Here is a 23,384-nt window from a genome sequence, read left to right on the forward strand (position 1 = left end):
AAATATATATCATTAAAATTCAAATACTTTTTTTTTTATTAAAAATAGGGTTAAACAATAATATAATAAAATCATTTATTTCAGGCATACCACCCATATAAATTAAAAACATGTTAATACAATATTTGACAAAAAAATCTTATAATAATTATAGTAAGTTTAAATTCACCTATAAAACACTTATATTACAACGAAACACAAAAATTCTTTATCTATGTTTGCAAAGCAGTAAGGGGCAGAGGCGCGTTCATAACCTACGCTCGGAATGCAACCGAATGTTTGGTTAATGCAACCTCTTTGTTCTGTTCTAGGACTTCGCGCAATATCACTATCGCGCGCTTTTATCAAATATTTTATTTTGACTATAAAATGTATTCGTATACTATAATATAGGAATATGGCTCAAGACAACCATGGTCTTTTCGAACATGGGAGCGAATTAGAAAACAACCAACTCTATGTCTCTGAACGCATCAGAGATAACTTATCCGTAGATAGGTAGCTAAGTTGTGTGACACTGACAGTTCGCAATGCCATGCCAGACATCAAATTATGGATAGCGACTTGCTAATCCACAGCGTTATCTATCCTAAATCTTAATTCCTATCCTCTTATCCAGTAACCGTGCTTATTTGTTAGACTGGTGTTACTGGTAGGTGAAAGAAATTTAAAATAATAAACTAGTATTCTTCTAAATTATAATTAGATTTATGAATTTTTTGAACAGTGATAACAAATTGAACTACCAAATTACGGATGTAAACGTACCTATAAATAAACATTAGGTACCTACTAATATTTTTGGATTGTGTTCGCTGCAACATATTCGGACAGCATGAACGTTGTAAGTACCACGTTATATAGTTTTAATTATATTATCTAGAAATATCATACCTACATATTACTAATACCTAGAAAGGCAGATTGTTTACGGTACTCGTTAGTTTTAAAATATTATGTATGCCAATATTAGCAATTTACATTAAACCTTTCTCTCATATCTTTGAAATTAATGTATCTAGATAGTACCTACCTATTGTTAATGAAAATCTGATAGAGCTTATTATAATAATATGTGATTTATTTCAAGCATTTAAGACCCATTACAATAAATTAAATAATATAGAATAAGATACAATAAAATTATTATACATGACCTATATTATACAGTACCTACTAAAATAAAATAAAATAACTTAAAACTAAAATTGCCCCAAAGGGGGTTTCGTACAAAGAGTGATGTACCGATAAAACTATTTCCGGTTACTGTCACGATGCACCGAAAGCCAGTTTTAGAGTATAGGATTCTCCGGGCGCTCAGAACGTACACTGAGAATTTCATTTTTGGATTCGCGAACGCGAAACCAAAAAGCCACAACTCCTGATCTTACTTACCACTGCGAAAAAGTCGGTCAGTAATGGCGTCGGTTTGCAATAATATACTGCACTCTGATGCTGCTTCGTGCACTTTTAGTGTAGTTGATTCAAAGCTGACATGTGTAGAAATATTGACAATATATAAAATACTAGTGGACACGACACGTCTTTAATTTGAAAAATCGGTCGGGACCGATTTTCTCCGAGTGTATTTTAGTGTCTTCCTAACGGCTGGCCGTACACATGAGCAGGAAAATTATATTATGTGGACGAATTGAGAATCTAAACCAATCTCAAATTCACTGGAACACACAAAAAAGTCATGAAAAATCGGCCAGCCGGGACGTAGTTCAATTGTGAATCTTAACCATTATCGAATCCACCTGAAGACACACAGAAAGTTTCATTAAAATCGGTCCATCCGTTTCGTAGGAGTTCAGTACATAAAATTATATATATTAAAATTAATGAATTATCCAGTGACACTGGTAGAGTTCGGAAGTGTCTTATTATTGGTTTCAGAATAGGTACCTAGCTATACCTGAGTTTGTATTAGTAAATTTTTTGTGTCTATGTATGCAACGGGATATTTTAACTTGATGTCACTTCAAGATATCCGAACTAAGTCTACTTGAAAATATATAATTAAAAAGGTTATTTATGATTCAAAAATAATCAAAGCAATAGAGAAAGTTTTTCTTCAATCTTCATATTTATCATGGCGCTATCCCATTTCAATTGGGAAGTAATTTTTTCAATACAGAGAATTATTCTTAGTTGATTTTATTTAACAATAGAACTAGGTAGTTAATAATTAAATATTTTACAGATTACAAAGAATTTCTTTAGATGATTTTAAAATTATAGACCGTAAGTAACAATATTGAAATACTTTTCACAGCTTGTTGCCATATAAGTATATGCAAGGACTAGCAATGTTTTAATGGTTATCGACTTGCGTTCAGTCGAATTTTATGATGACGTAGTTTGATTACACGCTTTATTGTTTATTTCTTTTTATGTTATGTGAATATGGGACGAGACGAGCAGGACGTTCAGCTGATGGTAATTGATACGCCCTGCCCATTACGATGCAGTTCCGATCAGAATTATTAAAAATACCCAAAAATTCTGAGCGGCAGTACAACTGCGCTCGTCACCTTGAGACATAAGATGTTACGTCTCATTTACCCAGTTATTTCACTAGCTACGGCGCCCTACAGACCGAAACAGTAATGTTTATACATTACTGCTGCACGGCAGAAATAGGCGTCGTTGTGGCACCCATAATCTAGGCGGCTCCCTGTGCATAGGAGCCTCCCACGCTTTTTATTCGACAAGGATATTTTTCTAATTTCGAAGAGAGATAAACTTATTCTACAGTTACAAAAATATAATGCTCACATATTATCATCAAATTAAATTTATTGCACTTCGACTTTCTGGTATCTACTTCATACTAGTACGAAATTTACGGATTGTTAATAATTGGAAGCCTGAAACAAGGCGTTTTAAGCTTAAACCTAACTTTATTTACAATACTATGACTTCATAAAATTTTAACTATCATAACGTGGAAGCGTACCAAGAATACTGGCAGCATTTCCTCGTGGGATAGCAAGGCTGATCCTTTGACTCAAATATCTGCCAGCGCTTGGGTTTCCAATGCTGAATTGAATTAGAAATTGATTTTTACAGCCCTTACGTTACTCTTAAGTCTTACGTTGTACTTCAAATCTGAGGTGATCTGTTTAGCTTCAGCGCATTGGTCTCCTCTCCTTTTCATTTTATTTTCGAGCTCACCATAAGTGCTATGTAGGTTCCCTATATATTATTATACTCTTTGGTAGGTACATATTTGTTACAATTAATTTTCTTGATAATGAATGAGTAAGTCCTAATGCTGGTGCATTTAATTAACATTAATTATAAATGATATTGGGTTTTATGCTTTACCTTAAGATTCACCAATCACCCCCCATGATAATGCACGCTGAGCGTCTTCAACATCACAAAACAAGAGTTAGTTGTATTGATAAACTCCTCGCGGCGGCGTCGTGAGGCGGGTTCTTACCTAAAGATATGTGTGAAAGAAGCGATGGCTTCGTCATGCTCTTGAACGGGCACCGCTAGTGGTGCCTCCTGTCCTGTCATCGGTACTTTTATTTTTTGTTGAACATTAATAATATAAAGTGAAAATTGATTATTTATAATATATTATTTTATATCTTGATATAATGTTCGCCTTATAACTTTATTTACGGATTGATACATCTACTGCACACGTTACTCTTTTTTTATATTTTATTTACTTTTATTTTGTTATCTAATTACAAGTAAGTCATTTTTATGGAGGAGAAGGACAAACGACGGTAAGAGTCACCTGATGTTAAATGATCACCACCGACCACATTCTGTTGCAACACCAGAGGAATCACAGGAGTGTAACCGGCCTTTTAGAAAGGTCTATGCGTTTATTTTGAAGGTACTCATGTGATATCGCACAAGGAAGAGCTCATTCCACAGTATTGTTGTACGTGGCTACGTTAAGCGGCTAATTGAAGAAAACCAGCGGATTACCTATGAGATAATTCGAGGACTATTGGGGATTGGTATGAGCCAAATTAAGAAAATCTAACATGAAGAATTGAAAGTTCGGAAACTTTGTTGTCGTTGGATCCCTCATGAACTGACAGCGGAGCAAAAGCGGGCTCGCTTGAAATATGCTTACAGATGCTAATGAAATACGACCACAGACATTCTAATGCTGTTTATGACATTGTCACAAGAGACGAAACATGGATTTATTGTTTTGAACCCGAAAAAAATACAGCAATCTTCTGAATGTGTGTTTGAAAATGAGAACAGGCCAACAAAAGTGAAGCAGGCGTGAAACGTTGGTATAAAAATAACGCATTTTTTTATCAGCTACGTGTCCCATGTGCATAATTCCACTTGAAGAACAAAAGAGTGTTAATGCCGAGTGGTATTCTACTATTGGTTTACCCGGGTGTTAAAAAAAATTCGTAAAAGACGACCACGACACACGGCCAACAAAACTAAGTCCTTTTTAGCTACCGAGACTCCCATTCCCGAGACAACTTGACACCCATTCTGCACGTAGCCCCAACATAGCACCCTGTGATTTCTGCATTTTCCGCAGAATCAAAGATTTGATGAGAGGTTTCACTTTTACCAATTCCGAAGAGGTAGTGATAGCGTTCAATCAGCTCGTAGATAACATGCCTTCAGATCTGTGGTCCTCCTGTTTTAAGAAACGGTTCGATCGCATGAAAAAATAATTAAAATATAAATGAGAATATTTTGAAAAGCAATAAACATAATATTTTGGTTATAACATGTTGTTTTTTTAAGATACACAAAACTTCTTTTGTGACCTACGTATCTTCTGTAGATACTATTCATTATTGCCGATGACTTAGATTTTAATAAATTATTAAATTTGTTTTTCAGGCCAAAGGAGTTCCACTAACGAAGCAGGAGGTCTTGTTGTTACTAAGCCTCGTGGAAAATAACCCAGTTATCTTCTCGAAGGGCACTAATGCCGTTAGTAATAAAACAAAGGAAGATGCATGGGTCAGAATTACGCACCTTTTCAATGCCAGTGTTGAAAGTGGACCTAGGAAACCAGAACAACTGCGTCTGAAATGGGAAAACCTTAAGAAGAATGCTCGGAAAAGAAATAATAAAATAATGCGGAATAATACTATAAAGGTACTGGGTTTCTATGACTATGGATTTACTAGCTTTAAATGTAGACTGATAATTTAATGGCAACTAGGACACTACTATAACTAGCTTTGAATGTGAAATAATAATTTAAAGTTATGTAACTATGACACTACGATAACTAGCTTTGAATGTGAAATAATCATTTAAAGTTATGTAACTAAGACAGTACAATAACTAGCTTTGGCTGTAAAATAATAATTTAAAGTTATGTAACTAAGACACTACAATAACTAGCTTTGGCTGGAAATAATAATTTAAAGTTATGTAACTAAGACACTACAATAACTAGCTTTGGCTGTAAAATAATAATTTAAATTTATGTTACTAAGACACTACAATAACTAGCTTGGACTGTAAAATAATAATTTAAAGTTATGTAACTATGACACTTCAATAACTAGCTTTGAATGTGAAATAATAATTTATAGTTATGTAACTATGACACTACGATAACTAGCTTTGAATGTGAAATAATAATTTAAAGTTATGTAACTATGACACTACGATAACTAGCTTTGAATGTAAATCAATAATTTAAAGTTATGTAACTATGACACTACGATAACTAGCTTTGAATGTAAAACAATAATTTAAAGTTGTGTAACTATGACACTACGATAACTAGCTTTGAATGTAAAATAATAATTTAAAGTTATGTAACCATGACACTACGATAACTAGCTTTGAATGTAAAATAATAATTTAAAGTTATGTAACTATGACACTACGATAACTAGCTTTGAATGTGAAATAATAATTTATAGTTATGTAACTATGACAGTACAATAACTAAATAACCCAACATTAAACTATTTTAATTATGTTATAATATGTGCCTACTACAAAGTTTAAGTATTAACCTCCTATTTGCTGCCTAAAATATTCTTGACAGGCAAACAGACGGACGCGAAATTTAAACATTTACTACCATCTGGAGCTAGTTGAAACTAACATAAGTTTTATCTGCCATATGGACGAAGAAGAAGGAATGGTACAAAGCGCAGCGAACACCCCAGGAGTGTTCTTAACTTCTGGAAGGAGCTGGGATGGTTGGAATGACTGGTCAACACTGCACGCAAAATGGACCCAACTGAGTGGTCTGTCTTATTACCGAAACAGGAGCCCTTTACAATACCATTCTTTTTCATTTTCAGGCCGATGGTGGCATTGCCGAGTTCATACCACCTGATGTAGCACTTGAAAAAGTTTCCGCCATTTTAGGAGAATCAGACGCAATGTATGCTGACGAAATTGAAAACTGTGAAGCCGCAAGAATCCAAGAAGTATTAATACTACCTCATCCGGAATCTCAAGAGTCTTCTAACCAAAACTTCGAAAATTATTCCTTGCAAGAGAAATCAAAATTACGTAAAATGCAGGAATATTTGCGCAAAGGTATTTTAATGTGATAACGGATAACATTCAATTAAACTAAAAACGCAACTGTTATAATCACTTTCAAATGCTTGAATCTTACATTAGGGATTGGTCTCCGCTGCGCTCCAACAAGATACCGCACTACCTAAGAACAATAGCTTTTTTATTACGGCAACTTTATATTGTAGTGTGTATTGGCTATTTGTAAAGATGCTTGTGTGCGTGGCATCATGACATTCAATGGCATCTTTCAATATTTGTAACTTATGTACGCTTCCTGTTATTTTACATTCAAACTGATAAAATACTTACTGATGATATGTGATCCAAGTGTCTTCCTTATTTCTTGTAGTATTATTTTTACAAAGTTTAACTACGACACCCGGCATTTTAGTTTCAATTATTAGCAAAGTCTTACAGAACAAGTGGCAAGCCAACGTCACAGATTGTTCGAGACTTCGATTAGTTGCCGCACTTTGCAACTCCGCCTGGGGGGTCTAGTTGGAGCGCAGCGGAGACCAATCCTTAATCTAAGGCTGGAATACTATTCCAAACGTATAGATAATTTTTATAAATATCTACTTATCAAAATTAAAAGTTTTATTCTTTACTCATTATACAAAAAATCTGGAATATTTTCTAACATGATAATTTCATTTTTAGTCAAACAAAAAACTAGAAAAATAAGAGCAGAAGAATTAAAGAGTCGCATCAGAAGAAACAATGCTGTGGCAGAATATTACTCGCAGAAAACAATGAGGATTAAACATGAAAAAGAAATGTCTTTAACTAGTGATAAATTGAAATCAGAAATAGAACAATTGAAGATTAGTAAAGCTAGGTTAGAATTAGACATAATGAGTATGGAACTAAAGAAACGCAATTCTGTAATATGATAATATTAATACCAAAGGGCTTTATATACACACACGTGTTTTTTATGAAAATAAGGATCGAGTCGAGCAGGCCGTTCAGCTGATGATTATTGATACACCCTGCCCATTACAATGCAGCGCCGCTCAGGATTCTTGAAAAAACCCTAAATTTCTGAGCAGCACTACAATTATGCTCGTCACCTTGAGACATAAGACGTTAGGTCTCATTTGCCCAGTAATTTCACTAGCTACGGCGCCCTTCAGAATGAAACAAAATAATATTTACACATTACTTCATCGCGGCAATGTAATGGGCCTATATAAATAGAGCAAACTACAGAAAGACACAGATTTGTAATAGAACTTTTTTAAAACAAGTGTTCAACACATGTTTAACCTTTTTGTATTAAAACAGTTTGTCTTTATCTTACCTTTGTCACTACAGAACTACGACAGGTAGAAGTAATTTTAAACTTGGAGTACATTGCGTTTATCAATAAGACAGAACATGTTAAGTCTTAACAATAGCCCAGTAATTTCTTTAGCTATGACGACCTTCAAACTGAAACAAATTACCAATCTAATCGGCATCCTATGCAAAGATGATAATACGGCTGTTCTTCCGTCTTTTTGTAAACGGGCTGTTTACAAAGCTAACATTTCGAATAAATCTACCTCCACTGGCAACTTCTTATCATATAAAAACCAAGATGGCGAATTCTAAAATGGCCGCCATGATAATTTAAAACACAATTATTTTACAAGTGTTTAAAAAAATTGTTATACTGTACAATGGTAGGAACGAAACGCCTCATGTGTCTGGCTTTTTTAGATTGACAAGGTTAGCTTCGCTTGATGCAGATTTAGGTGTGTTGGACCGTGGTCTCTTACACGAGTTAAAACAAAGAGTACGAATCTCTTTGCAGTTGCATTATAAGCAAAGTTATTAGCATAGCTACTTACATAATGTTAGCTGCTAACTAAATTTCAATTATTAACAGATAGCTGGCTTGATCTAAGGGCCGAATTCGCGTGAAAAATGGTGTCTCACGCTGTTTATGTTATATTATTACTGTAGGAGTTTCAATATATTATATTCCAAACATACGAACATCCCCATAGAGTACATACATACCTACATAATATAAAACCATCACCCAAACAATAGATAGGTTACCTTAATTTGTGTGTTGTAATATATATTTCTTTAATATTTTAATATAATTATCGTCACTGAAAAACTGATCTTTTACTTAAATATTAATTCTTTCATGGTTATATGGTGTATTACTACTCTTCTTTAGGTCTCAGTACTGTAGTTAGGATAATATTAGTCAGTGGTGTGTGTTGTGGTAATGAAATTTGGTCAAATGACTCGACAGAAACAAAGCAACATCTTTTTGTAATGCCAAATGATCAGACGGTTCATAGGTATAGTAGATTTGAGCAAGATTCTGTGTCATACAAGACCAGATAATATAATTGAAACTGGGCCTCATAAAGCACAAGTTTGGGCCGGGCCAGCTATAGTATTATATCTCTTTATTATCTATTTAATATTCCTATATAAATACTATTTTTTATTTGATCCTCTAAGGCATCATTAGTTATATTTAAAGGCATGAGAAAAACAAATGGTAACTGAACTTGGCAGAGACAGCAACATAGGGTGCAGTAATGAAAGTGAGTTGCATAACATACACAAAATCAGCTTGTGTTTCATGTTCATATGCCACAGCAGGATTTTGCAACACATTGATATTTATTATAAAATTACCATGTACTATTTACTTATCACCTGAGCTGTAAATGGCTGAGCATAAGCATATTGCAAAATTTTGTGACAACCATTGCATATTTTAAGCAACTAATTTTGAATGCACTCTAGTAGAATCCCCAGTTTAGATTCCAAATGGATTATAATCAATGTGGGGTGGAAAAAACAAAATACTGTTAAAAACTTTATTTACTATAGTATTTTTAATATCTTCCCCTGTCCCTACGTCTTTCTGTGTCATGCCTATCCCTTCGTTCCTTCTCCCTATCTCTTTCCCTCGGACGGTCCCTATCTCTCTCCCTCTCACGATCTCTTTCTCTTCTTCGCTCACGGTCTCTGCTCCTAGAACGTTCTCGTTTTCTTTCCTTATCATGTCTTTCACGATCATGGGATCTGTAATTAATAAAATATTATAATTATTATTTATCAGTGTTGTTACTGTACTTACGGCCTAGTCATATATTATCATTAACATACATAAAACATTGATAGAGTGGAATATTTTTTCACCATATTTTATCATTTTCTTAACAGTCTTTGTAAAAATATTGTGATAAAGAAAACCTAATTACTGTGATAGAACTAGAGAAAGTATGGAATGTAATATTAAAAATACAAATCGTTTAAAAATAAAAGAAGATAACAGATAAATAAAATACATACATAAAACAACTTAATGTGTAAGTAAATAAATCTCCATTAATATAAAAAAGACAAAAAAAGAACAGGGGTACCATGCTTACATATAGAAAAAACAGATGCAATAAGAAACACATAAACCAATTAAATAAAAATTCAAATAATAAACATTTATGTTACACACTGTTAAATTAATATAAATTAATCAGCAATAGAGACTTAATAATAAAATATAACATTCAGATAATTCAGGTTCATTTTTTTAAAGTAGTTTTTTTGGGTTAAAGTATGAATTTGCCATTTTATTGAAATGGGTATTTCAAATTGATATAGAGACCTTCATGGTTTGAGATTTCTGAGTGAAACTTTTTTCACATGGTAACTTTGTAGTTCTTCTTTTAAAAAATGTGCATCAATACATTATTTTCAGTTGATCTTTTTATACAGCTTAGACAAGAAAGATGGATACTTTGAAAATTCAAGTGATTTTTGAATATGAGTTCTGAAGCGGAACTAACACATAATGAATGCATGTTGTGATTTTGATTTAAACATTTTCGTGATGGAAACTATAATTTGAAGAATGAACCATGTGGAAGACACAGGCAAATAACAATGAATTGAAAGAGATGATGGAGGCCGATCCGAGCCAAACTACTCAGTAATTAGCTGCATGGTTTAACATTACCTTACCAACAAATATAAGCGAAAAATGCAATGGCTGACCCCAGGTCAAATGCCGCAACAGTGTCCATAGCAAAAGATTACCAATAAAAAGGTAATGATAACTGTTTGGTGGTCTCAGCATGGTGTTATTTACTATAACCTAAATATAATAATATAAATAAAAAAAAATATAATAAAACTAATTGTCACCTCCAGACCATGTTTGAACGAACTACTATTTTTTTTGTGATTTAAACAATTTTCTATGTTATAGATTAGTACAAAATGCTTTTACATAGTTTGTTAAATCTAGATCACCACTGTCCTATCGCAAAGGCATAAATGACTTTCCTAATAGATGGCAGCAATATATAGATAGTAATAGTAATTCTTTTGATTAAAAAAATAAGTTAAATTTAAAAAAACACAAATATCTATTTTTCAGTACAAATCAGCAATTGTCTAATTGCCTAATGTTTGCAGAATAGGATCATGATCTTCATGTAACTAATTTTGTTAATTATTTTAAATATACGGTAAAACTAACAAAATACCACACCTGTCTCTTTTTCTGTCCTTATCCTTTTTAGTCTTCTCCCGCCTATTTTCTTTAGTATCAACATCAATATTATCTTCATCTGAAGGTATTTCATCATCCAAATCATCATCTAATGCCGAAATTTTGGGTTCCAATTCATTATTCTCTTCCAGTACACTCCTCTTTTGAATCCTGGGTAATATAACATCACACAAGCGTTCTTCTCGTAACAGTTCATCTATAAACTCATCCATATGGACTAATTCGTATTGTCCCTGACGATTCTGTCGCCTGAGTTTTCTATTATCATTATAAAGCGGTTCAAGATATTTATAACAATCAACTGAAGTTCCAGTTAACCTCATGTAAAAAGCACCCAATGCACGCACATACTTGAATTCTTCATTTTTTATAAACTCGACGACAATGTCTTTTTCGGGCTGTATTTGAAGCATTTTTAATACTAAACATAAAAACGGTGTGGGATAAATAAAACCGCCGTGGACGCCCCCAATGTATCGTAATTCCATGGCCTTGTCCACAAGTAATTCTGCTGTTAATGCAAAACATTCTTCTTTCCAATACTTCGAATCGTATATACGGGATCTGATAATTTTTTCTATTAAATATTGAGGGTTTGTTCCACGGATTGACTTTGCATCCTTAACTGTCCTATTCGCCATTTTTCGGCTATCGACTGTTATACAATTAATTTACGTTTATTATTTAGAGCTTAGAGTAATGGTAACAAGACCATCAGCTCAAATCAACATACATTATTGATTAAACAATCACAGAAAATTGTTTAATTCATTTTTCAATTACCTACATTACAACTTTACAATACCTATATTATATAATGTATTAATGTACCAGAGTACACACAGATGTTTACAAGCTCAACAATATACCATAGATTTTTTTTGGTTCTGTTCGTCCATCTGGACAGGCAAAGGGGTCAAAAGCCCATACAGCCAAATATACCATAGATTATAAGATAAGACAACTATAGACTTTAACAGCCTGGCGCAACTATCTACTTGAAAATGTATGAAACTAAACTAGTTAAACTAGGCTTAGGTCCATCTTAAAATTATCAAAGGGAACTTAAAAATTAGATCACATTTATATTTAATGTAACTGTCGATATAAGAGTATACATAATATTTGTATAGCATAGTTAATTAGAGATTTAAATTATGGATTGATCACAACCCTTACATTGGTTTACTACAAAGAGAATATAATCACTACATTTTAGTGTACTATATTGGCAGCTCTGCTATTACGTCACAGGGTGATTATGTTGGTATCTAGATTTTGTACGCGTTTCATACAAGCGACATTTTTCATCATCATAGATAATATACTTATATGCCTGATTTTCTGTGGCACTGCCGTCTCTTGAATTTTATTTGGACTTTAGAGCTTTATTAATTCTGTAGTGCCAAATGTGAAAAGGCTACCATAATCCATACAAAATAATTATAGCGTGCATGAATAAAATCAGAACATATAAAAATTTTTAGGAATCAATAGCACGAAAACTATACAATGTGAAGTGTCAGGGTTTGTACAATCGATCAACACGTCCGTTGTTTTCTTTTTGAAAGTTTTTGGTGAGTGACAGAAATTCAAATGTTGCAGTAGGTATATTGTAATTGAGTGTTGCATATGAATCATCTTAAAAACATGGTGATGTGTTATATTACGCTGAAAAAACCGTACTAAACGGAAAATATAACCGTTCATACGTTCCCGTTGTCTAAACTACTTATTTAACCCTATAAAGATAACCCTACTTTTAAGTACATAAAAGATAACCATACACATAGGAGGCGCATGATATATTAGTGATTTTTAATATTATACCTATTATAATAAAAAAACAGTCTTATGTACCTATATAAAGGAAAATTTTGTTTTTTTATATTATTATTATTACATTAGACGCACATGCTGATCCCCATTGTTCCATTCCATATGACCCAGATTGGTTTCAGTAAAACCTTGTATATAAGAACCTTTTTATCAATCGATAGTTTCTAATTCCTACCCATTAACAAATAGATTCCTTTGTACTTCAAGTTGATTTGATCTCTCTTTGTTTGTAGATGCTTCTTCCAAGTAAGTCTGCGGTCCAGGTGTATTCACAGAGTTTTGTTGAGCAAGTTTCTTACCATTTAGGATTACAGGTGGACAGTTTACAAAGTGTAAAGTTTACTTGTACTGATTGGGACTCGCTAGCTACGATTCTCCATTTGGTCATTCATTTCTATATTTTCCGAATCCGCTTTGTAGGAATTTAGATGCTTGAGCTGGGCACACGTCCGTGACGAGCAAAGCCGTATCATCTGCATGTGTCTCGCAACAGTGAATTCTTGACTTTTTGGAAGGTCGGATGTAAACAGAGAGTACTGGCCCAAGATTTCGTAAAATTACGATATTGAGTCGTTTTCTCTGATTTGGAATATTCTTTTGGATAGATATGATTTAAGCAATCCAAAGTATGTATGTGGTACAAGGGATTTTACTTTGCAAAGAAATACCCTTTGTACCACACCTTGTCAAAGGCTTGCTGTATGTCAAGAAAGGCTATCGGACAGTATTGTTTTTTCTCGAAGGCCTTTCATATTACTCTTGTCACACTGTGGACTTGGTCTGTTATAGTGGTATTATCCTTCCGAAGGCCAGATTGATGGTCAGGAATGATTGACTTTTATTTCAGGACAATGCAGTAGAATCTTTTCAAATAGCTTGGAGAGAATCGGTAATAGGCCAATGAATCTGTATGAATTAATTTCATGGACAGGTTTGCCATGTTTGGATACCATAGTGATCTGGTAGTCTTTCCATTAGTCTGGGAAATATCTCACTCGCAGAATGGCGTTGAAAAGTGATGTGAGGTACATTTTTCGAGGCAGATTGAGCTGATGGGCCTGATTGAGGATTAAAGGAGGAGGAGGCAATGTTGGATTTATCTACAATTGAACTGGCATCTTGAGGTTTAATAACTTGGCTGTGATGTCGTGCAAATGCATCAGCCTTATCCTGTGCGGTTCTTGCTTAATTTCCGAGTTGCGCAGGGGGGGTTAGTGGCACACTGGTAGGTTATTTGTTTGGCTTATACCTTCCAAGCATGTTTCAAGTACGGCTTCGTTGGCCTTCGCTATGAGCTTTTTCAGTATCTTTGCCGCTATTGAGCTCTCTTTTGTCATAAGGATGTCTGCTTGTGTATATCCATACCCAACGCAGTCTACGTTTTTCTTGAATATTCAGTCTTATGTTCTCCGAATACACTTTAGGTGTCTGAGGAGAGTCTGTCGTCATCGGGGTGCAGGTCCAGCAGCAGCAGGAAAATATTATAATAAAATAATATATTTTTGATGAATGATGGAAATCTCCCGATCACTTATTTATTTTTTTATTTTAACATAATATTATTTTTATAGATGTATGATTGAATAGCCTTACATTAAATTACAAAACGGACTGAAATCACTGGTTTGCTCTACACATGGTTTTCAAGTGAGCCATCCAGAGGAATTAACACATTAAAGGTGGCTCTTAGTGGCTCTTAACAGAAATCTCCCGATCGGTTATTCGCCTTTTTATTTAAGTATATAATATAATAATATTATAAGATAGGCATAGATTTATCACCGGAATCTGAATACTAAAATTATGAAGTAACTTGTCGTTTTATTTCTACCATTAAGTTTAGTCGTTCATTCGTTCAATGATTCCCGTCTCTATAAATTATATCGGACCAAGGTCCGATCTGGTTCTCTGTACGCCATATTTGCAAACGGAAGGAAAAATAGTTATGTTTTTAAAGTGATAAGCCACAACTCCCAGGTTGTGGCTTCATGAGAGTTGAACAAAGCAAACAAGATATTGTAACGAGGCGTTACTTGAATGGTTAGCTCAACTGAGCTGAGTTGGAGTACCGGCACGGAACGCCGGAGGTCGTGGGTTCCAGTCCCGCATCGTTAATAAAATTTTGTTTTTCAAATTTTATTTGTGTAAAAATAGACTATACTCTTTTTATACCATAGATACTAACTCTTTAATATGCTATAATTTAACCGATAATTACTAACTACTTACCTACCTAGAAGTGTATAGCTACAACTTGAAGTTTGAATACGCTCCAACTCAAGTTCAAAGTTCACACACCTACTTCATACCTATGAACTTTGTAGTTTTATGTTTGTTTTATTTTATTTATTTAGAGTATTGGTAACAAGACCATCAGCTCAAACAAAAATACAATTAAAGAAAAATATTTTAATCATTTATCAATATAGTTGATAACAAGAACCCCTGTTAGGTTTATGGTCATACTAGCTGATGCCCGCGACTTTGTCCGCGTAGATAAAGGGTTTTTAAAAATAATAAGCAAATTTGGAATTGATTGTGATTATCTCATGTCCTATTGGAGTCCCGGTTCATGCTGCGGTTTCGCTCCCGTTTCCAACATATTATATGAATTTTATTTCGAGGAAGTTTGCGATTGCAAACTAAATCTACTATTGGTATAGCTATAGCTTATCGAAGTGAATTTAAATTTGTTTATAAATCCCGCGGAAACCATGGATTTTTCCGGGATAAAATGTAGCCTATATCCTTTCCCAAGGTCTTAAAAATGTGAATGTAAGTTAATGTTAGCTGTATCAAATTTCATCAAAACCGGTTAAGTAGCTCCTGCATAAAAGCGTAACAAACATTAACTTACATTCACATTTTTAATATTAGTAGGGATAAGCCGTATATTATAGCCATAGGGAATTTTTATTAGTAGGGATGGGCAACAAAATTTTGTATTTAGGCAAAGAGTAAAAGTGATGTAGGTTAGACCTCCATTTTATCACTTAAACTAGTTTGTTTACAATTCAATTTTGTAACTAATGTCAATTCAATTGTCAATTTAGTTTTGAGTTTTGACGGTTAAATGCTGTTTTTTGTAAATGTGTAGTCAAATTAAAATATAATTTTAAAAGTCAGAACCTGATGATATTATGCGACTCTAATACTTGATAGTTTATTTTGTGACTATATGTTTAATTACTGGATAAGACTTATTTAAATATCTTTAAAATGCCAGAACCAAGTAAGAGGCAAAGGGTGGAGGAGGCAATGGATGTCGATGAAAATCCTACTTCCGAAAACGGCGGGAGTAGCCAAAACAATGGTGAAAATAGTGATGTCGATCACATATCCGATGATGAAGAAGGTGGTATGCGAATCGGTGATATTTATATACCACCAGCTCCAAAACCGACGTTATCATTTGATACAACAGGACCGCGACTTATTATCACTCACATTGTCAATGAAAATTTTAAAAGCTATGCTGGCGTACAGAGTTTGGGTCCCTTTCACAAGGTATAGTTGATATTCAATATTTATCTAAGTAGCTATAATTGATAAGTAATAAACACTTCAACTAATATTTGATATAGACTTATAAACTAAATCTGAAATTTTTAACCAATCTAATAAAACAGGGGGTTCTCAATCAAATCAAAAATTGTTCTGATTATGGAACACCCAATGTGATAGCCATCGAAATTAATTGAAAATTTGTGCAACATCTCACAAATCAATATATATTTTTACCCATCCTTTGTAACTAAACTTGTGTGGCTTGGTGCTAGTTGTTCAAATACAGGACACAGCTTACACCAATCCCTTTGGTAGAAGATAATGGCTGGTGAGTGTAAAGTGCAAAAAAATCTGATGACTATAGAAATTACTGATGAAAAAGTGTTTACAATTGAAGAGGACTACAACATGCAAATTACAAAGTGTATACTCATAACTCTGCAATTGAAGCTTTACTGCTGGTGATAAGTTCAATATGGTCATCTTCAGAAATGGTTTATGGGGTGTGTGCTATCAAGAGTCACAAATCTTTATTTATGTGAAATAAGTGCTTCAAGTGACTGTCTTTGATTGTGATGAAACCAGCAAGACTCCGCAAGTAGTAATAAGGCACATACTTCCCTTGCTTATCCGGAACATTCTGGACTATAGAGCTGAAGACTGGCTCTCTTCTAGCACAGATCTATTCCCCTTGAACTTCAAATTATCTTCAGTTTTAGAAGACACAGCCTGCTTTAAACAACATCTCAACACTGCTCATCGCTTAAGAAATCTATTGGACAAGCAATGACTAAATTCTTAGATAATTTATATTATGTCTAGATAGAGTCTCTTGCTACTTAACAACCAATAAAAACAGACTGGGTTTAATACTGTGTCTAGTGTGGTGTGACAAGCTATGTCTTACACTCGTGATTTGTATGACACTTTGTGTTAGTGTGTGTGCATTGCTCAAAATAGAGGTTAATTCTAAACTCATTTTTTTTTATGTTTTCACAGCAGTCATAGTCTATCTAGACACATAAAATATGATCTAAGACTAAATTTTGTAATAATGTAACTCTTAGATTTGTGGCCCGAATGTTAAACATCTGCATTAATCTAACGGCTACATTCCAAATAGAATACTTTTTTATTTATTTCTGTGACTTCAATAAAATTTTCTTCTCATTTTTCGCTTTAGCTTAAGAGATATTGATAATTATTATAGTTTTTGTTACAATCTTTTACTGACAACCTGGTAAATAATACATTAACATCGAGGTGACATCCGGCACACATAAAATATTTATAATAAAATAAGTATAAGCTGCAAAGTTTATCAGGGTCTTACAAAATATATAATATTAAGTTCTCACATACTTGAAGCTATGTGAAAAAAACTAAATCTTTTTTTTAATTGTCATTTACTCCTTAGATCCCAATAATTGCTTTTTTAGAAACTTACTTCAGTCTCATTTTTTCACAACTCGCAACAAAATAAAAATCAAAACCTCTTTAAATAATCCACAAAATAAAACTAAACTAAAATAAAAACATTCTGTAAATGGTGTGAGCCTTCCTAAGTGTAAATTCTGCTAAGATTTGTCAAGTGTCTGTGAGTCAACATCTCCTGAGGATGCTCTGTGTAGAGGCGAAAAACATGTCGAATTGATTGAAGACTATTCTTGCCCGAATTTACACTCAAGAATGCTCACAACATTTGAATAATTAAGGATTTCTGCAAAATAACACCTAAGTCAATAAATTTTCTAAAATAAAAACTAAAATTATACAAGATAACTCTGAACATTAATTTAAACTTAATATCTATATTTAGTTTGTTATATTTTCAGAGCTTCACAGCAATTATTGGTCCAAATGGAAGTGGGAAGAGTAATGTTATTGATTCTATGCTCTTTGTATTTGGTTACCGTGCCAGTAAAATAAGGACTAAGAAAATATCTGTTCTGCTGCATTCATCAAGCAAATTTCCTAATGTGAACAGTGCAAGTGTGGCTGTACATTTTTGTCAAATTATTGATGGGGTGAGTTAGTTTTTATTTGTAAGTATATTAAAATTTTTCATGTTATAGATCAGATTTTAGTTTTGGTGTATTATGTTACATTATATATATGGAATCAATAAAATTATCAATGTCAAGTAGATCCAAAAGATAATCCAGCGATATTGGGAATATTTGGATAGGGATATTATATAGGGTATAATTTGGGACGAGGGTATGGGGCTTGGTGGGTAGGTTCCCAGGGGACATCAGTAAGATAGGTGGATATGGGTAGAGGCTGGGAGGGTATGTGGTTGGTGATGGAATAGGGGAACATGGATATGGACTGGGTGGGTAAAGGTACTGACTACTGACTAGTCACTAGATGGGTAAATGTTTCTTGCCGCTCTACTGGTATATGAATTGCAATTTTAATTTCTCCACATTGCAGTTCAATGTGTATTTCCATACATATTAAAATTTCTGGCATATACTGGTTTATTTGTTTCGCAGCCACACAATCCTCTCGCCGTTATGGAGGTGCTAACAAATACATTGTTAGAAAGATCAACACTAATAATTGTTTTCGATCTTCATATTATAGTATACAATTGTCAATATTGATTAATAATAATAATATTAGCCCTTATTGCTGTATTACAATGTTTTAAATTCTTACAATATAATTTGGCAACCAGTATGCTTTAGTAAGCAGCTTGACCTTGGATATAGGCCTGCTCTAGCATCTTCCACTCCATTCTAAGTTGAGCTATACCTAGCCACAAGGGGCCAGCTATACTGTGTACATCATCTTGATTAATATCTTTTAAAGTGTGTTTCTCTTCTTCTTTTTTCGTTCAGTGGTTTTAAGACTGGCAACACATATCTTGACTGGTATTCGAGGATGGTAGGTTCAAATACGCTTGCCCACTCTTATATCATCATAATCATCATTTCGGAAGACGTCCGATGTTGGTGCACAAGCTTCCCCCAAAGATCGCCATGATCGCCCTCTTCCAACCTATTCCGGGGATCTTGACCAGATCGTCGCTACATCTTGTGGGGGGCTTCTACGTCTTCCGGTATGTGGTCGCCATTCGAGGACTTAACTGGCCTAACGCCCATCTGTCCGTAGAGCTATGTGCCCTCTTATATAAAATCCCATTATACGGACGAAGCTCTTGTGATCCTAGGTACAATGAATAAGTTGCCTTCGATACGTAAAGAAATTCTTGATTAATATCTAAATTACCTTACAGGAAGGCGATGCATATACTGTGGTACCGAACAGCGAGATCGTTGTATCAAGGACGGCGTTCAGAGATAGTACGTCATTCTACACGCTAAACGGCCGACGTGTACAGTTCAAGGAAGTGGCAAGAATGCTAAGGTCGCATGGAATCGATCTAGATCACAATCGATTCCTTATATTACAGGTGATTATTTTTATTTTTGAAGTGATACTTATATTAGGCTCTGGGAGCTCTTTATTTTGGTTGGCTCGCTTGGATAAAGGCGGCTCGTGTCGGCTAAGCGAGACATTAAGTAATAATAAAAGCCTTTATTCACTGACCATATTACATTTTAAGTAATGTACTACTTGTTAAACATTTTTCTTAAATCTTAATATTATAAAATATTAATGTTCAGCAACCAATTTGTTGACCTAATTGTCCTATGACATGGGCTAAGAAGTAAATACAAGTAAATCGTAATATTCCTCATTTACCACTGGGAGGCTCCTTCGCACAGAAAGTCGGCTAGATTATGGGTACCACAACAGCGCCTATTTCTGCCGTGAAGCAGGAATGTGTGAACATTACTGTTTACTGTTTCGGTAGGTGTGAATCGTGTAGAATGATAATAAAAATCTGTTCTGTGAGGCTCCTTTACACAGGATGCCGTCTAGATTATGGGTACCACAACGGCGCCTATTTCTGCAGTGAAGCAGTAATGTGTAAACATTACTGTGTTTCGGTCTCTAGGGCGCCGTAGCTAGTGAAATTACTGGGCAAATGAGACTGAATATCTTATGTCTCGAGGTGACGAGCGCAATTGTAGTGCCACTCAGATTTTTTTTCAATCATCCTGAGCGGCACTGCATTGTAATGGGCAGGGCGTATCAATATTATTATTTATTTAATGAATTATTAGTGGGCAGCTAAAGTAGCTATTTGGGATTGGACTAACTGAAGCACCAGAGGAATCACAGGAGCGTTGCCGGCCTTTTCTTATTTAGTTCTGTTGTATAATACTTAATACGTACTGCGAAATTTCTCTGAGTGATTGTTCAGTGGCTATTAATGAAACAGTGTTCCCGCGAATAAGGTATTTATTTTCTCAAAATTGATTCCTTTAGAATTCTTTTTGATGTGATTTCTAATATACTAGATACTACTACCGCTTCGGAAACAAACGGCGCTCTGAGAGAGAAGAAGCGGCGCAATAAACTCTTTAATATATCATCCTTACAATCTGGATGTGTGGCGGTCCTCCACAGTGCGGTTTTCAAGGAGCTTTCTTCCACGTACTACAAAGCTGTGGAATGAACTTCCTTGTGCGGTGTTTCCGGTACCCTCAAAAAAAGCGGGTACACCTTCCTTAAAGTGCGGCAACGCTCCTGTGATTCCTCTGGTGTTGCAAGAGCGGCGGGCGGCGGTGATCACGGCAAGACCAGGTGACCCGTACGCTCGTTCGTCCTCCTTTTCCATAAAAAAATCTATCAATGACTGCACGTTTCATACAATCGAGTGAATTCTTTTTTTTTCTTAGACAGTTTCACTAGGCTGGTTAGTCAGTGCCACAGAAATAGTAACATGTAAAATTGCTTGAACAAAATATACAAAATTAATCATTTTTCTATGATGCGACGCTCTAAAGCGAACCTATGACTTGCGTACACCGTGGCCGAACAATGTGATCCTATTATGAATGAATTTAGTAATCACTTTAAAAAGATTTCTCGCATTTTATATCAAAGTTTATTTACTATATTTGATAGTCCCTTGCATACCACTCAATACGTTTTGGCGAGATGTAGAGGTTGTAAAATGTTTTTACCCTAAAAACGGTATGAGCTTGTGAGTCTTAGTAATTAAATTGTTTCTAGCGGCTTAAATTAGTGTCCAATTTTCAGGGTGAAGTGGAACAGATAGCAATGATGAAGCCGAAAGCACAAACCGAACACGACACGGGGATGCTGGAGTATTTAGAAGATATCACTGGGACGTCGCGATATAAAGTAAGTTTTTCAAATATTTAGTAGGTAGTATTTAAAATGACATATTTTTTTTGTATTTATCATGTGCACACAATTTTTTATTTAATATAAATTCTGCTTATTGTTACTGTAATTATTTTTTTCATTCCTCGACTAAGGGTCATTATTTTTACTCCCAGCTGACTTTGAGATTAACAGGTATTATTTTGCTTTCTGCCAGGAGAACACTATGTGGATGTCCAGACATTTTTACGTCACAAACAGAGGAGGCCTCATTGTACTTATTAATAGCCCGGTACACAAACATTTTACTACCAAGCGTATGGAGAGTTTTAAAAATTGCATTTGGCAATACCTACTTTGTGTTATGCAATCACAGCGATTCGGTTCTCTTTATCACCTTACTCCATTTTAATATCGCAAAATATTGTTTAATGTATTGGCCCCAAAATGAGAAAATTCAATGAACAATATATATAAAAATGACAGCTTCCAAATTCAAATGCAATATTTTGTTTATTTTTAATTGTAACTGTATTTATGGCCAGACTAGTTATAACAGTTTTAATATTGACACACAAAACTAAAACATATATTAAGTTTATAGTTTTTTCTTTGGTTAACGCGTGTGTTACACATTCAAATGTAGTCCCCCTGAAAACGTGCCCTGGAAAGGTCACGAAACGTCTGGTTAACTAAAATAATAATAAAAATGTATTTAATACGCAAAATCTAATGTAAAAACGCAGTTAAAATTACACCTGTCTTAATCCCTTTAAAACTGTTTTATTTAAATATATTTGGGTTTTCAAAAGCAAAATTAGGCGCTGTGCGGATTGTATTAGTCCGTGCATATCCGATGCATGCACATTTAGGTATGATGTGTCAAAGTATATTATAGTCTAGGAAATAAGATCAAACATTTTTTTTAACAAATCTTAATACCACCTACTAAAAATTCACAAATAAGCTAACATCTAAATAATTAACTTTTAAATCAAATAGATCAATTTATTGAGCGTCTCAGAATAATTTACAAATAATAAAACGCCCTAACCCGTCCACGGGTGCACCGGAAGTGTATCGACGCTAGGGAGACATCGCCTTTTATAGACATCTTCACCCTGTCCACCTGTCACTGTCAACAATATATATAATTTATTCAAGGAACCGATAGAGAAGCTATCAGTACGCGTGGAAGAGTACAGCGAGATGAGAAAAGAGAAATTGAATCGCGTGCGATTAGTCGAACAAGAGAAACAGAAGTTGGAGCAGCCGATGAGGGAGGCGGTTGATTTAATGAACCTGACCAACACGGCGCTTAGGACGAGGAATATGCTGCTGCAGAAATATATGTGAGAATATTTAAATACTTTTACTAGATTTAAATAGAAATTTGTGATGGGTCTTGAAATTGGGCCGGCTTTATTTAGTCCAGTTTGACCATAAGAAGACACAGTTTTATGCTTTCACTGCTAAACAGTTTCGCGTTGTTGTATTTGCTCGATTTTAGAACACTAATTAATAATTAGGGTATTTATTTAAAACTTTATAAATGAAGATTTTTAGTGCTAATTCCGCTTTGTTTCACAAATTTCGACAAGTGTTTCGCCTCTCCAAGAAGCATATTCAGGAGCTGTAGACTCGCCAAACGTTGAAACCAACCCCTAATTGCCATAACCCGTATTGGGATACTATGCGTCGATATATCTCAAGCGACGTTCAGTTACATGGTCATAGAAAGCTAAATTTGTAAGGGTATCAAAAATGAACTTCTTCCACCTCTCGG

General features: G+C 34.3%; 3 protein-coding genes across 6 annotated transcripts in view; 2 read left to right on the top strand and 1 right to left on the bottom strand.

Annotated features, from left to right (window-relative positions):
• Positions 1-559: 559 nt before the first annotated feature.
• On the top strand, positions 560-8,623 carry LOC126967860 (uncharacterized). Of its 3 annotated transcripts, XM_050812545.1 has the most exons (5): positions 560-652; positions 728-844; positions 4,852-5,112; positions 6,285-6,525; positions 7,171-8,623. In XM_050812545.1, exons 2-5 carry the CDS (start codon positions 836-838, stop codon positions 7,401-7,403), a joined length of 744 nt encoding a protein of 247 aa, XP_050668502.1. In that variant the 5' UTR covers positions 560-652; positions 728-835; the 3' UTR covers positions 7,404-8,623. The 3 variants fall into 3 exon arrangements, with proteins under 3 accessions (XP_050668502.1, XP_050668500.1, XP_050668503.1); XM_050812543.1 differs by having other exon boundaries at positions 565-844; XM_050812546.1 differs by having other exon boundaries at positions 565-844; positions 6,285-6,498.
• A 707-nt stretch (positions 8,624-9,330) lies between these two features.
• Positions 9,331-11,875, bottom strand: LOC126968140 (pre-mRNA-splicing factor 38). Of its 2 annotated transcripts, XM_050813015.1 has the most exons (3): positions 11,778-11,875; positions 11,024-11,699; positions 9,331-9,552 (listed from the first exon to the last, which is right to left on the bottom strand). In XM_050813015.1, exons 2-3 carry the CDS (start codon positions 11,683-11,685, stop codon positions 9,363-9,365), a joined length of 852 nt encoding a protein of 283 aa, XP_050668972.1. In that variant the 5' UTR covers positions 11,686-11,699; positions 11,778-11,875; the 3' UTR covers positions 9,331-9,362. The 2 variants fall into 2 exon arrangements, with proteins under 2 accessions (XP_050668972.1, XP_050668971.1); XM_050813014.1 differs by having other exon boundaries at positions 11,024-11,866.
• Positions 11,876-15,936: 4,061 nt separating this feature from the next.
• Positions 15,937-23,384, top strand: part of LOC126967939 (structural maintenance of chromosomes protein 4) — a 36,087-nt gene continuing 28,639 nt past the window's right edge. Inside the window, exons 1-5 of the mRNA XM_050812645.1 lie at positions 15,937-16,390; positions 18,226-18,417; positions 19,635-19,811; positions 21,512-21,616; positions 22,763-22,950. Of these exons, the coding sequence (XP_050668602.1) occupies positions 16,103-16,390; positions 18,226-18,417; positions 19,635-19,811; positions 21,512-21,616; positions 22,763-22,950 (950 nt within the window). The 5' untranslated portion in view covers positions 15,937-16,102. The remainder of the gene's footprint in view (positions 16,391-18,225; positions 18,418-19,634; positions 19,812-21,511; positions 21,617-22,762; positions 22,951-23,384) is intronic.

This window comes from Leptidea sinapis, chromosome 14 (assembly GCF_905404315.1).
Source record: "Leptidea sinapis chromosome 14, ilLepSina1.1, whole genome shotgun sequence".
NCBI lineage: Eukaryota > Metazoa > Arthropoda > Insecta > Lepidoptera > Pieridae > Leptidea > Leptidea sinapis.

Coding starts and splice junctions, on each gene's coding strand:
- LOC126967860 (XM_050812545.1), top strand. Junction 5,113..6,284: donor TGCGGAATAATACTATAAAG/GTACTGGGTTTC, acceptor TTTCATTTTCAG/GCCGATGGTGGCATTGCCGA. Junction 6,526..7,170: donor GCAGGAATATTTGCGCAAAG/GTATTTTAATGT, acceptor TTTCATTTTTAG/TCAAACAAAAAACTAGAAAA.
- LOC126968140 (XM_050813015.1), bottom strand. CDS start 11,685: ATGGCGAATAGGACAGTTAAGGATGCAAAGTCAATCCGTGGAACAAAC. Junction 9,553..11,023: donor AAGGACAGAAAAAGAGACAG/GTGTGGTATTTT, acceptor TATTAATTACAG/ATCCCATGATCGTGAAAGAC.